Source organism: Anabrus simplex, chromosome 6, assembly GCF_040414725.1.
Source record: "Anabrus simplex isolate iqAnaSimp1 chromosome 6, ASM4041472v1, whole genome shotgun sequence".
Lineage (NCBI taxonomy): Eukaryota > Metazoa > Arthropoda > Insecta > Orthoptera > Tettigoniidae > Anabrus > Anabrus simplex.
This window is the reverse complement of record NC_090270.1, coordinates 225,697,425-225,712,268: the sequence shown is the minus strand read 5'-3', so window position 1 is coordinate 225,712,268 and position 14,844 is coordinate 225,697,425. Positions and strand designations below refer to the sequence as shown.

Sequence of the window (14,844 nt, the reverse complement as noted above, 5' to 3'; positions counted from 1 at the left end):
AAGAATGAGAGGCAAGATGTCCTGTTCTGATGACCTCCATTTTTTAAGAAAGGAGTCTCCAAAGAACTTTTATTATTTGTGCTTATTGTCCTAATGTTCTTTCTTTTCAATTCTTTCTTTATACAGCTGAAGAGGACCACTAAGTGGTCGAAACATGTCCTGTAAGTGCTAATTTATATTTAATTTTGCCTGAGGCAATAATAAAGTATCGATTAGGTGGTTATTTTACTAACTTCTTGATTATATTCATCGATACGGTCACGAAATGGACAACTTGTAATACTCCACAATTTGTCGATCAGCCACTTTCCACGAACATAACAAGACTACGTTCCACGAACGTTTTAAGCCTAGTCCCTTGTAGCCGTGTCACTCGAATACCATATATCCAGCACTACTTCCTTCTCGTAAAGTGTGTCAGTTGTGGTTCATTTCTGCTGTGATCTCGAAGTATATAAAGACCTCAGCTCTCATTTGATATGCCGAGATTGATCCTCGCCAGCCAATCATGGAAGATCCTCTTGTCAAGACAATGCCCTGAACTTCTCCTTGGTCCCAAGATATAAACAAACTCTAGGGTGTTTCACATGAGTCATAGAACTTTCCTAGTACAACAACAAGCTCACCTCATCAGACTGGGATATATACGTGACTCATGCAAAGTTTCCAAGTTCCAATATAGCAATGTTTTCCCAGTACAAAACAAATTACTCATACAACATATGTGAAGACCTCCCAGCTTACAAATATTAATGACAAAATATACAAATGAAATACTGACGATAATAATAATAATAATAATAATAATAATAAATCAAATGCTGACAATATCTCTCACTTCTACACATAGTACGAGGGTGTGATACATGTACTATCACAATGTGGTGCTGGAGGAAAATGTTGAGGAATCCTTGGACAGCTCATCGCATGAACATCAATCCTGAACCAACGTCAGATAAAAGTTCATCTATCGTGTAAGGTCTCCCAGCAGATCGTACGCTACTTTGGACATATAATGCACTGAGATGGTAGTCTTCAAAAGTTGACTGTCAGGGCAAAGTCCAGAGAACCAGACAACAAGGACGAGTACCAACATGATGGATTGACTGGTGAACGACCCCCTACAGAGTTCTCTCAGAGTAATCACATTAAAAACTTTAGATAGGAAAGAAGGGCAGAGTATGGTTCATCGGCTAGATGGCTGAATATTATGATAGTCATGACACCTCAGCCATGAGGCAAAACAAAGAAGATCAATGGGTCATAGGCACCTATCAGTGTTTTGATATGTAAATTATTGTAACTTCATAATTCCGTGTCCGCTCAGCATTTCCAAAATGTAGCAACTCCGATGGCCTTGTTGTTCACCTCGATCAGGTCCTGTGTAGTGCATGGATGTTCTAGTAGAGGACAGATGAGCAGGTGGTTCGGATGCATCCCCATCAGCTGGAAGTATGGCCCATTTTTGCATGTTGGTCTTGCAAAGAGGTACGCCCACACTAAGACGATTAAGTGATCTCCAAATAGGGTAGGGCAGGTCATTTCATGGAGCTAGCTCTTCCTTTGCAGGAATATCAGATGGCAGCATGCTCTTCCACCTATTGATGCGGTTAGACTCCGATGTTCCTACCAGTGGTTGAGTCCTGGTGATGAAGCTCTTTCTCGACTTCAGTCGACCCTGGTGATCATGCAGTGGGTGGCGAGAATCATTAGTCTGCTTCATCCTCTCTGCATCAGCAGCAACAGCCCTTCTGACAGTGGGGGGAGCTATTCCAACAGTCGGGTAGAGTTTGTCAACTGGAGTTGGCTTCAGACATCACGACAAGATTCGCACGGTCTCGTTGATTGCAATGTCAATCTGCTTGGTGTGAGTGGATGCACTCCACACAGGTGAAGCATACTCTGCAGCGGACACACACAAAGCAAGAACAGAGGTTCTCAGGACGTGAGGGCTTGCTCCCCAGGTGGTGGCTGTGAGCTTTCTCAAAATATTGTTCCGTGAACTAAGTTTCAGTCTGGTGTTGTGGCAATGTTTATTGAAGGACAGTGTTCGGTCAAGAGTAACACCTAGATACACAGGTGTTGGACAATGTTCTAGTCGTTTGCCTTGCCATGTAATGTCCAGTTCCCACTGATATCTCTATTCCTTAAGTGAAATGCGCACACCTGAGTCTTGTTGCGATTTGGCTTTAAATGATGTTGGTAATGGGTAATCGCCCAGGAGTGGTTTCCATTAATGTTATAAAGTCCAGCAAGATGAACGAGTAGACAATATGGGACCATGGGGCCTCTCAATCGCCACGAGACACTGGAATTCTAGAGAGTGATGAGTACACAGATTTGATTTATTTTGGGGATGTTATCGAGATAAGGTGAAGATATATGTAAATTAAACATGGTTAATTAACTTAACGCATGGATCACTTCACGAATCCATGATTTGATCAAGATAGACAGATTAACTCATTTATACTAACGTAATTATGGGTTAGACTAATTATTTGATTATTTGCTTGCTGTACATAATGTAAATATGGGTTATATCTTTCAATTAATACATGCTGTTTGTAAATACATTGATTTGAGTTCATTTAAATTGTTAGGTTTTTCTTTATGCTAACCCAGTTTATTTAGATTTCTCAATCACTGCAGTGATTATTTATACCAAAGTTATGCATATCTGTTACTAGAAATCCAGATTATATGAAAGTTCCAGGGTGTTTAATTATGTGTTTGCATACGGAAGGTCATAAGAAATAATAATAATAATACTTTGTAAGTTTGCAAGTTAAAGTAATTTAAATGTGGAGAAACCTATAAGTCTCTGGTAAGACCCCAACTAGAGTATGGTTCCAGTGTATGGGACCCTCGCCAGGATTACCTGATTCAAGAACTGGAAAAAATCCAAAGAAAAGCAGCTCGATTTGTTCTGGGTGATTTCCGACAAAAGAGTAGCGTTACAAAAATGTTGCAATGTTTGGGTTGGGAAGAATTGAGAGAAAGAAGAAGAGCTGCTCGACTAAGTGGTATGTTCCGAGCTGTCAGCGGAGAGATGGCGTGGAATGACATTAGTAAACGAATAGGTTTGAATGGCATCTATAAAAGTAGGAAAGATCACAATATGAAGATAAAGTTGGAATTCAAGAGGACAAACTGGGGCAAATATTCATTTATAGGAAGGGGAGTTAGGGATTGGAATAACTTACTAAGGGAGATGTTCAATAAATTTCCAATTTCTTTGAAATCATTTAGGAAAAGGCTAGGGTGCAACAGATAGGGAATCTGCCACCTGGGTGACTGCCCTAAATGCAGATCAGTATGACTGATTGATTGACGTGGAAGCCTGTAATTCAAGCAGAAAATTTGATTTTAATATTAATTGTTGATTTAATGATTTTGGACTCCATAATAATCAAAATAAGTTGTTTAGAAGCGATAGAGGCACTAATATATGATGGTCATGTTATGTTGAACGCCCAGAGTGGGTTAAGCCCATTTTTTATTTTAGAAGTTGAGCAGGACAAAAATCCGGCACGAGATAAAATTGAGTCATACTGACGTTGATGATAAAATAGATGAATCTCGAGGCCTACGTCGATGTTATATGCCGATTCTGGTGGTATGAGTGGCAGATGAGCCCACGCACCGAGGATTACTAAATAAAATGTTTGAAGAATTCCAGTGAATTAACTGGACTTCAAATGAGAAGGAAAGAATAATTTAGCACTCGCAGGGAGTGGATGGAGATTCCCAGCCATGAGGTGTCATGGGATTTGAGATTTGTCTTGGGAGAACATGGTGTTCCTATAAGTTAATAATAGTACGAAATGAAGTATGGTTGAGGTTCAAAGACCGTTATTGTGTCCCGACCGATGTGAAATCAGATCTTGGTTGTTCATATGGAATTTGAAATGTGTGACTAAATTATACGGATTGAACATTAAAATTTAAAAGGTGATAATAATAATAATAATAATAATAATAATAATAATAATAATAATAATAATAATAATAATAATAATAATAATAATAATAATAATAATAATAATAATAATAATCCAAGTGATTCCAGATTTAACTGATTGCTTAGTGCCCAAGCAGGATCGGAACCGTGAAGGTTATGGATTAATAATAATAATGGTTAACTGCTGTGAAACAATTGATAATAATAATAAAAACAGTTGTGGTGTGTCGGATTGGTCGGAACCATAATTGGTACTCCATACAGGAGATTATTGGCAGTATGTACGAAATAACCCATGGACGACATGTCATACTTATGCAAGGATAATAAATCACCTTCCCGTACGTTATTGTTGTACTGACAAATGTAAATACTGAGTTAAGGTTTGAGTTGACGAGCTATTTCTGGCATGTTTGTAAATCTGGTTATGTAAGCTACGGTTCGTCCGTCCAATTAGTTAGCGTTTTAGGTACAATAACATTTCCACGGTGGGAATCCGGCCTACCTGAATGTAAATACCCGGAGGTGACTCATCACAAGAAACATGGATATGATGGTAAATCAAGTTTACTCTCATGCCCACGTCTCCAAAATAGGATATCCAGTGGTGAATTGTCCACTTATACGAATGTAAATTCGATCCCCAGGGATCAGCAGGTCAAATTCACCAAATGTTATCCACACTACCAGAGTAGTAATGTGAAACCAAATTTATGTATTCTTTTTCAGGATGGAATTTATAAAGGGTAATAACTGTCATTAGGTAAAAATTTGTGATCTGAAGTGAATAAATTGTTCCTTATTGCAAATTCAATAGGAAACAGTTTTCATATCTTTTTATTGTAGTTAGTCTAGTATCCCCACGGAATTTAAGTTGTCACTTCCCAGTTCTATTGTGGAGTCTTTTAATTTGTGTCTATAAAGGAGCTTTCACCAACCTTAATTTGCATGTACTATTCATCCCTATGTTTATTTGTGCGCCTATATTTTTATAATGATTCATTTTGACATCTATTAAGAACCAGTCAACCCTGAGATAAATGCTGGCCTGGGGACTCAGAGGGTGAGCGGGTGCACCACATATGGAAAAAATACTCTTTTCCTTTTCACTGTTGGTGGTATCCCTGTTAGGCTCCTTGATCTTCACATCTTGTGCTATGTCTCCTGACATATAGTCATTTTTCTTCATGGATGTTGTCAGTTCTCTTAATGTACTCGAGCAATGTTATTCGCCCTATTAAATAACGTTCAAAGGAGAGATGATTTTGGCAGGGTTGGTGATGTGAGGACTTATGATTGTAACTTCCAGAATGTGTAGGTTTCTTGTACATTGCATGGCCTAGTGTACCATCATTCTTCTTGTATACCAATACATCAATAAAAGGTAATTTACCTTCAATTTCTATTTCCATTGTGAACTTGATCTTACTGTTAATGGAATTTAGATGCTCCAAAAATTCATTTAATGTTTCCCTTCCATGTGGCCAGACCGAAAAATGTGTTATCCATGTAACAATGGAAACAATTAGGTTTTAATGGCGCTGTAGTTAATGCAGCAGACTCAAAGTGTTCCATAAAAATAATAGCTGTCACTGGTGACAAAGGTGAACCCATTGCGGCTCCTTCAGTCTGTTTGTAATAATCACCTTTGTAGTAGAAGACTACTTCAAGTTATCAAATACAAGGAGATCTGTGTTGCAGAAATACAAACATAACACCACCATGGCACAGCGTGACGCACTCAAGAAACTGTCTACAGAGGTGGTGAATCAGTAACTTCCTTCCCAACCACCACAGCACAGCATGACGATCCCTAAGTCCAATTAGTGTGGTAGGCTGTGGATAGCACAGCCATGACTTTCATGCTCCTTCGAAGAATTTCTTTGGTCACTGTCGGAGGCAGAACTGCACATGCCCTAATGGTAAAGGCCAATGCAATTTGGCAGAAAGCTCAGCTTTATTAAATAAATATATATAGTGGCTTTAATCCAGTTACACCTTTATTTCTTTATGTTAATACTATAAGCCACATTAAACCTATGTTAATAAATTTCAGTTTTCTTATTCAAACAGTGTCACCTAACCTAACTTAACCATATTATATGTATCATGAAAACATTCAAGCGCCAGTAGAGAAATGATAATTTTCTTGCTATAAATTTACATGATAATAACCTTTCCAAAATTAAACCAGACATGAGAAAATATCAAACTAACCTCTGAAATCAATGATGCACTCTGCCATATCATGACGTGTATCCCATTCCTACTTAATTGCAGTATTTAGCATTAAAATTAGGAGATTGTTTACTTCAGCTTTTACGAGTTAACAACTGCTACTGGACACGTTATTTACGCATGTACTATGAAAACATGTTTAGCTTTTCCATTTCCATTTTCCTTTACGGAACAGCAATTGACGGGTATTACTAAACGACTCCGACATTGTCTTGAGATGTCGACAAGAGAGCTCACTAGTGGACATAGCAAGGAGATTATTCCAAAGATAATCGATCGCAAGCAATATAATCGCTGGGTGCATAAATGTTGGTAATGGAAAAAAATCGCTCACACTTAATCGCTGGTAATAATGGTTGCATCAGTGATAGGGCTCTTGGTGTAACCAAAGGATAATGTACAGTTTAATATAAGAATTTTGAAGGGACAGACAAAAATCGCCATTAAAACAGGGTTCTCGTTATATGCCGTACTCACTACAGTGGACTTCTACTGTATTTAAGAAAAGACAAGGTAAACAATAGATAGGGAATCTGCCACCTGGGCAACTGCCCTGAATGCAGATCGGTGGTGACTGATGAGGAAGGTAGAAAGTAATATTGAATGTTGAAGAATTATATTGACAGATCATGTAGAACACTGAAAGAAAAGTGGTGGACCTTGAAGTGCCAAGAAACTGAACATCTGGAACAACAAGGCAAATCAAATTTAGTTTACGAACAAAATAAGAAAACGTCAAGGAAACAAAAAGGATTTTGCACAAGGTTGATGAAGGATAAATATGGTGTAGTGTTACTGGACAATAATGAAAATAAAGATTTATGGAAAATGTTGGTGAAGGATTTGTACAGTGCAAACGTTCCATTTTCTTGGACACCGGTAGAACTTGATGGCAGAATGCTGGAAAGGTTGGTATAACTAGGAAAAATTTGAAGTTGTCCTTAAATATCTATGCAAAGGAAAGTGTCCAGGGATTGATAATATTCCTGCAAAGTTTATTAAGAACAGTGGTGAATTAACAAAGGAATGGCATTTTGAATTAACTGCAAACATTTACAAACAAGGTGAATGGCCAGTGGACTTTTACTCTTCAATCATCATATCCATTCAAAAGAAAACAGCTCATACTGGTTGTAATGACTATAGGACGATAAGTTTAATCACTCTCACATCTAAGATACCCCTCTATATCATAAAATGCAGAATAGAGAGTTACATTGAGCAGAACCTTGGCAACACTCAGTTCGTTTTCCACAGAGATTTTTCTACACATGATGCCATAGTTACACAACGCCATATGGTAGAAAGATTGTTGGGCTGCGGAAGGAATTTGTAGGTACGCTTCATTGATTACAAGAAAGCATTTGAAAAAGTGCCATGGAACAAACTGTTTCCACTCCCTCATTGAGACAGATTGTGCACATCATATGATACAACTGTTATACAATTTATATAAACATCAAAATTCAGGTTTGGGAACAAACTAACAGCCCCTGTACAGATACTGAAAGGAGTGAGACAAGGCTGTCTGCTCTGACCATTCCTGTTTAATGTATTTGCTGAGAAAATCATCCAAAAAAAGGGACAGCTGTTGAGTCAGATCAGGAAGAGACAACTTTCTTGGATGGGACATAGGCTTCGACATAGGAATGTGCTAATGGAAATTTTGGAAGGTAAATTACCAGGTAAACGCCCTCGTGGAAGACCAAGAAAGACATTCATGATGACATTTCTTGTGAACTCAGGATGCAGGAACTATGCACATGCAAAACGAACTGCACAGGATTGACCCAGCTGGAGAAGACTCATCGCAGGGACAAACCAGTCGTTAGACTGAATTACTCGAAGAAGATGTTCTTAACCTTGTTTGTGTGCCACTAATAATAAATTATCATTAACATTATAATTAAGGCTCATGACCTGTTAATTAATAAATTTGAAAATTCTTTGTCAAAATGTTGGAAATGAGTGATCATCATTTATTTGTGCACACAAGTATTGGTCAAGGACTTGATTACTCCTTGCCTCAGAGTTTAAGATTATTATGCAAGTTTACATGTTTCGGTTTAATGTGATTATGAGGTAGGGAAAGGATGAAACCTGGTGTTGCCACATAACTAAGTCCTGTTGAATAATACCAAGAAGTCTGCTCTAGGCTAAACCTCTTCATGTGACAAACAAAGCGCCATCAACCTAATTCTGAGCACTGCAGAGAAGTTTGGAATTCAACTCAGGCTTTTGGCAAGCAATTTAGTGAGAAGGAATAATATACCATCAACTCTTCTACCCTGCCGACCAGCATTCTAATGGTGAAAATGTATTCCACCAAAGGGATTTAAACCAGGTAACAACAATTTCAGACCAAGCAGACTAGACACCTTGACAATCATGGGCACCTAGCAGGTTAACATGCTGGGTGTTGTATCAACTAAATCCAAAAACCTTAATCTAGTTTATAATTCATTACTATCTTATTGTATTTAAAAAAAAAAGCTTCAAAATGACTTTGTATGTCACCTTCTAGGTCCTCCTCTGATACTGGCCGAAGATAATCCACAGCCAAAGCCTTTGCTGCAATTTGACACTGTGCTCGTCTGGTTGCATATTCACCCCCTGTCAGTTCATGGCGAACATTTGAATTTGTTACAAGAATCACTAATTCTGGATCTTTGATTGGTATCAATTCTACCTGTTGTGACCTGAAAGAAAATACAACAAAATGTAATGATAAACAAAAAAATATGAACCAACAAAATGCAAATGCTGACGTAGAATATGTTGCATGGACAAAATAAAGAATGTGTATATCAAAGGGACCTTTCAAGTCACACCCCTAACAAACAAACTAGCTCTGGTCTTTGCATGTTACAAGATCAGAACAATGCACTTTTAGTGCACCTAGTCAAGTTTTCTCACAGATATTGCCAGATATCACACCGATAACAGGAATGACACCTACTGGTACATGCTATCATGTTGCAGTCAAGAGCTCCAAGTTCACCATAAAATGGCCGATACACATGCCACTCACTACTGCGCCATGTGATCTTGAAAGCTACTTGATTAGACTCCTTGGACCTTCCTCTTTTCAACACAGTTATATTTTTGCTAGTTGAAATAGTTTTTGAAATTACTGAAGGAAGTCTGGTGTAAATGTTTTTGGGACAAATAGAATTTTACCAAAGGACACAGTGATGGAACGAAACAATAGACATATCCTGGGTTTAAAAAACCTGCAAAACCCACAAGTAGACCCAAGTATGATGCAAGACAGTAAGGTTTGGAAACTGAGAACTAGGAGATTCAACCCTGAATGAATGAACAGTCATAAAAGGCTATGGCAATGACAATGAACAATAAACCAAAAATATACACTGATGGAAATTATAAGAGCAACTCCTAGAAGGTTGAAAACTGGAAACATCAAAATGCAATGTGTGATAGGACAACTCAAGACAAGTAAAATATTCCTTTGATACAGTCAACTACAATAGGGTAGCGATATACTAGTGCTGCAGAGTTCAGTATGACCCTGTGGCAATATCAGACACAGAGCAGTGTCCAATGTCACGGAGACAGAATCGTCGTACTGTTGAGTAAAGGTTGCATTTAAAGTATTCAGTAGGTTGCTTATCTCAAGATCCCCTGCAGGTGGGGGACACACATGTAGAATACACCGCGGTATCCCCTGCCTGGCGACTACAAGGGGCGACCAAGGGATGATTGAATTTGAACCACGGAACTACTTTTGATTCGTACCATCCCGCGGGGAACACCATGGGTTGCCTGAACTTGCGAGTAGTACCACCATCTTAGGTACGAAATAGGTTTGTGATTAGTAGCAGCAGAGAGTGGTTCTCCTGTGGGTTTCCAGTACCCGTGCGTCGTACCCATGTGAGCAACACTGCGGGTCTGGGCGTTGCCTGTGAGTAGTACCACTATATGAGCGACACAGTGGGTCTGCGTTGCCTGTGATTAGTATCCACTATGTGAGGAACACCACGGGGCCCGTGGGACCGGCACCCATGACTAGTACACCTAGGGGAGGAAACTCATCGGTTTGCGTTGGCTCTGAGTGGCACCATTGTGTGAGTAACACCATAGGTCTGCGTTACCTGTATGAAGCACAATACTTGTGAGTAGTACCATCATGTGTGGAACACCGTGAGTTTTGCTACTTTTGATTAGTACCCCAAAATGACAAACACCATGGTTCTACTTTACTAGTGACATGTACCATTCTGTGGGGCCTTAGACATAGATATTGCACCCCTTTAGACATCAAGCATCATTGTGCTTTATGAGTGGTCCCTTGGTCAGTAATACTATTATTCCAACCTTTTTAAAGTCTGATCCAATGTATTTTGTTTGCTTGTTCATTTTTTTTTTTTGTTTTTTGTTGTGTTCATGTCCATCCATTCATTCTTCATGACATTTTTATTTTATTTTATTTTGGTCAGTGGATGAATTTGAAATTTTTGTTATTTCATTTCATACCATTAGGGGCCAATGACCTTGATGTTAGGCCCCTTTAAACAACAAGCATCATCATCATCAAGCTTATCTCAAGAAGATTGAGGTCTGGCCACACACGGACCACTAGGGAGACGGAAGACAGCTGTATTCACCGCATGGCTGTGGTGGATTGTACTGCACCTGTAGCAGCCATTAGAGCTCCAGCTGGCTTCTGAGTAACACAGTGAACTGTAACAAATCAATTACTTGAGGAACAGCTCCAAGCCAGATGTTCTATAGTGCTCATGCCACTAACTCTGAATCATTACCATCTGCAACCTCAGTGACCTCAAGCTAGAGCTCATTGGAGGGCAGAGTGGAGATCTGTTGTGTTCTCAGATGAGAGCCATTTCTGTCTTGGTACCAGTGATACCAATAGGTAGGTAAGGAGGCAGCCAGGTGAATGTGTAGAAGCAAGCTATCTGCAGCATTGACACCCTGGATTTACACCAGGAGTTATGGTCTGGGGAGTGATTTCCTTTAACAGCAGGACCACTCTTGTCATTATCCTGAGAATCTTGACAGCGGATTTGTATGTCAGACTGGTGACTGAACCAGTTAGGCTGCCATTCATTCGCAGTACTCAAGGGGGTGTCTTCCAACAGGATAATGCTCATCCTCATATCGCTGCTGTCACCCAACGTGCTCTACAGAATGTTGATCAGTTCCCTTGGCCCACAATGTCACCAAACCTCTTGCCCACTGAGCATGAATGGGACATTATGGGACAAAAATTCCAGCATCAATCAATCAATCAATCAATCAATCAATCAATCAATCAATCAATCAATCAATCAATCAATCAATCAATCAATCAATCAATCAATCAATCAATCCCTACTGATCTACATTTAGGGCAGTCACCCAGGTGACAGATTCCGTATCTGTTGTTTTCCTAGCCTTTCCTTAAAAAATTGCAACAAAATTGGAAATTTATTGAACCTCTCCCTTGGTAAGTTATTCCCATCCCTAATCCCCTTCCTATACATGAATATTTGCCCCAATTTTTCCTCTTGAATTCCAACCTTATCTTCATATTGTGATCTTTCCTATTTTTAAAGACACCACTCAAACTTATTCGCCTACTAATGTCAATGTGCAACAGAGAAGTATGATGTTAGCGTTGTTGTTATTACCAATTTTATACCAATTTTGTACTATTTTTTGGGGGAGTAAAAGTGAAAGAATATGCACTAATTTTTCATCAAAGTGGCACAAAGGTTACTCCACAAATGTACCACAATGCTTGCTTCAAAAGATACACCATAAATATATCAACTTCACATAAAGGTTACACCAATTTTTAACTGTTATATTTGTGGGGTAAATATGAAGAAAATTGCAAAAATATTGCACTAAGATGACACCAAGGTGATTCCACAAATGGATCCAAATCCTTGGTGTAACTTCAGAGCAATTTTGAAGCAAATTTGGTTCAACAGTGGTGTTGACAATAAAGAAGGGTGAAAGAAAAACTTTGTTGTATCCTTGGTGCAAACTTGCTGCAGAAACTGTCTGATTAATATTCTTCATTTTTTATGTAATTATGGTGCAAAAAGGTCACTTCCCTTCCACCGATTTTGTTGGTGTAAAAATGATGTAAATGAATGTGAAAAAATGTGTGGTGTAATTATGATGGAGTTTTGGTGCATTTTTCAATGGTGTTACATCCACTGTTGCCACCAGGGGCTGATAGTCAGGTAGTCTTGGTTATAAAATAACTTGCAAGTTAGCAGTTCTAGTCTAAATTAACTGGGGGGAGGCAGGAACAGGGATTTAGAGGCCCAGACCCCTCAATTGCCCAGGGGCCTGAGAATCCTTTACAGGGCCTGGATATAGTGATTCTGGGAGAGATGGCACACTGGGTGAGATAGCACAGGGTAGGCCAGTGCGGCAATCGCCCGCTAGATCGCTTGACCACTATTTCTCGTGTGTACAGTGTGTACATGAGAACAAAAGCTATCTCTTGGATGTCACATAGTGCGAGTGATTTTGCCTAAATCCTGGATATTTCTGGCAAGTACGTCTTCTCTACCTTCAAAGTTTTGCTATGGCATGATATAAAAGCCCACTGACTGGGTTGTTCAAGTGAAATTAACTTTGCATTGGCACAGGCGGGTGACTATGTTAGTCAGCGACTATGCTGGTGTGATATACGCCATGTCGGGCCAACGCAGTTCCTGGTGCAGGGGTGCGCCATCTCTCCACAGATGTCGGGTGAGATGGCGTGCTACATTTTCAGGAGAGATGGCGCGGTATTCTTTGAATTTCCATTCAAGTGTAAAATGTGTTTCCATTCTCCGATCAGTTTGTTAATTAAATCAAATCAAAATCTCTTTATTTGCAAATGAGGTGTCTACCTCGGTGGCAAATGGTACACTAAAATACATTATTGTCAAGCACTAAATATTAAATTAACAAGAGAAGAAAATTTTCCTATACAGTAAAACCTGTCTTAACGGACACCTCTCATCGGCGGACACCCCTCATTGGCGGACAATTTTCTAGGTCCGTAATTAAATGCCATGTTGTGTATGAGTAATTTACCCTTCTTATACGGACACCCTTTATTACGGACACGGACACACCATAGCCACGAGAAACTCCAATTAAACCTCTCCTAACGGACACTTTCTTTTTCAAAAAATTATGTATTTGTGTCCTGTACAGTATGTATTCGCTTACTTTTTGCACAGCCAGTACTTCCAAGAATCACAGACACCGTAACTTTTGATCCTGGCTGTACACATTCTTGGAAGGCAACACTATGCTACGCTATCACTTCCGGAAGTTGTGTGATCTGACATGCTCGACAGCCCTGGAATTCGTACCTTCACTCTCAGGTTACTTTTCATTGACTCGTGGGCTTTTGATGTGTTCAATTTTACGTTAGTAAGTGTGTGTAAACATGGCTCCGAGGAAGTTTTTAACTTTAAAAGAAAAGGTAGGCATAATAGACTATCATAAACGTGAGAAGTGTGGTGTGCATAAACTGTCAGAAGTGTTTAAGATTGGAAAGACACAGGCAGCTGAAATTGTGAAAAAGCAAGAGGAACTAGTGAAAGAATGGCATTTAAATGGCAACGAACAGCGCATTAAACTGTTTCAACCGAGCTCGATAGCTGCAGTCGCTTAAGTGCGGCCAGTATCCAGTATTCGGGAGATAGTAGGTTCGAACCCCACTATCAGCAGCCCTGAAGATGGTTTTCCGTGGTTTCCCATTTCCACACCAGGCAAATGCTGGGGCTGTACCTTAATTAAGGCCACAGCCGCTTCCTTCCCACTCCTAGCCCTTTCCCGTCCCATCATCGCCATAAGACCTATCTGTGTCGGTGCGACGCAAAGCAACTAGCAAAACTGTTTCAAAGTGGTAGTGGAGCTCTCATTGACAAGGCAACGCTAGAGTGGTTCGCTAAAGTAAGAAGTCAGAATGTCCCTGTCTCAGGACCAATGATACAAGCAAAAGCGTTAGAATTCGCGACAGAACTAGGTATTGGAGATTTCAAAGCCTCGAATGGCTAGCTAGAAAGATTCAGAAAGCGACATGGTATCAACTTCAGAGTGATTTGCGGAGAATCATCCAGTGTTAATATGGAGGTTGTTGACAACTGGCAAGAAAAAATACCTTCAATCATAGACGGGTATGCTCCGGAAAATATTTTAAATGCTGATGAAACTGGATTATTTTTCCGTGCTTTACCCGACAAAACTTTGTGTTTCAAAGGAAATCGTTGTACTGGTGGAAAAGTTGCGAAAGAACGTCTTACTGTCTTGTTATGTGCAAGTATGAGTGGAGAACGGGAGGAGCCCCTTGTGATAGGAAAAGCTGCAAAACCAAGGTGTTTTAAAAATATGGACATTACAAAGTTTGGCATTGAATGGAAAGCGAATAGGAAAGCATGGATGACCACAGAAATAATGACAGAGTGGCTAGGACAATTGGACAGAAAAATGATACGCCAGGGGCGAAAAGTGTCATTATTCCTCGATAATGCAGCATCGCATCCGGATACAATTAAGTTGCAAAATGTGAAGATCGTCATTCTCCCACCAAATGTAACATCAGTTTCTCAGCCGCTTGACCAAGGAGTGATCCAGAACTTCAAGGTTATGTACAGACAGTTAGT

At 39.5% G+C, this 14,844-nt stretch overlaps 1 protein-coding gene across 9 annotated transcripts in view; it reads right to left on the bottom strand.

Annotated features, from left to right (window-relative positions):
- LOC136876361 (galactokinase) overlaps positions 1 to 14,844 on the bottom strand; it is a 323,016-nt gene that overhangs the window by 155,407 nt on the left and 152,765 nt on the right. For all 9 annotated transcript variants that reach the window (XM_068228397.1, XM_068228395.1, XM_068228398.1 and 6 more), the window contains one exon: positions 8,720 to 8,901. In XM_068228397.1, the coding sequence (XP_068084498.1) occupies positions 8,720 to 8,901 (182 nt within the window). The remainder of the gene's footprint in view (positions 1 to 8,719; positions 8,902 to 14,844) is intronic.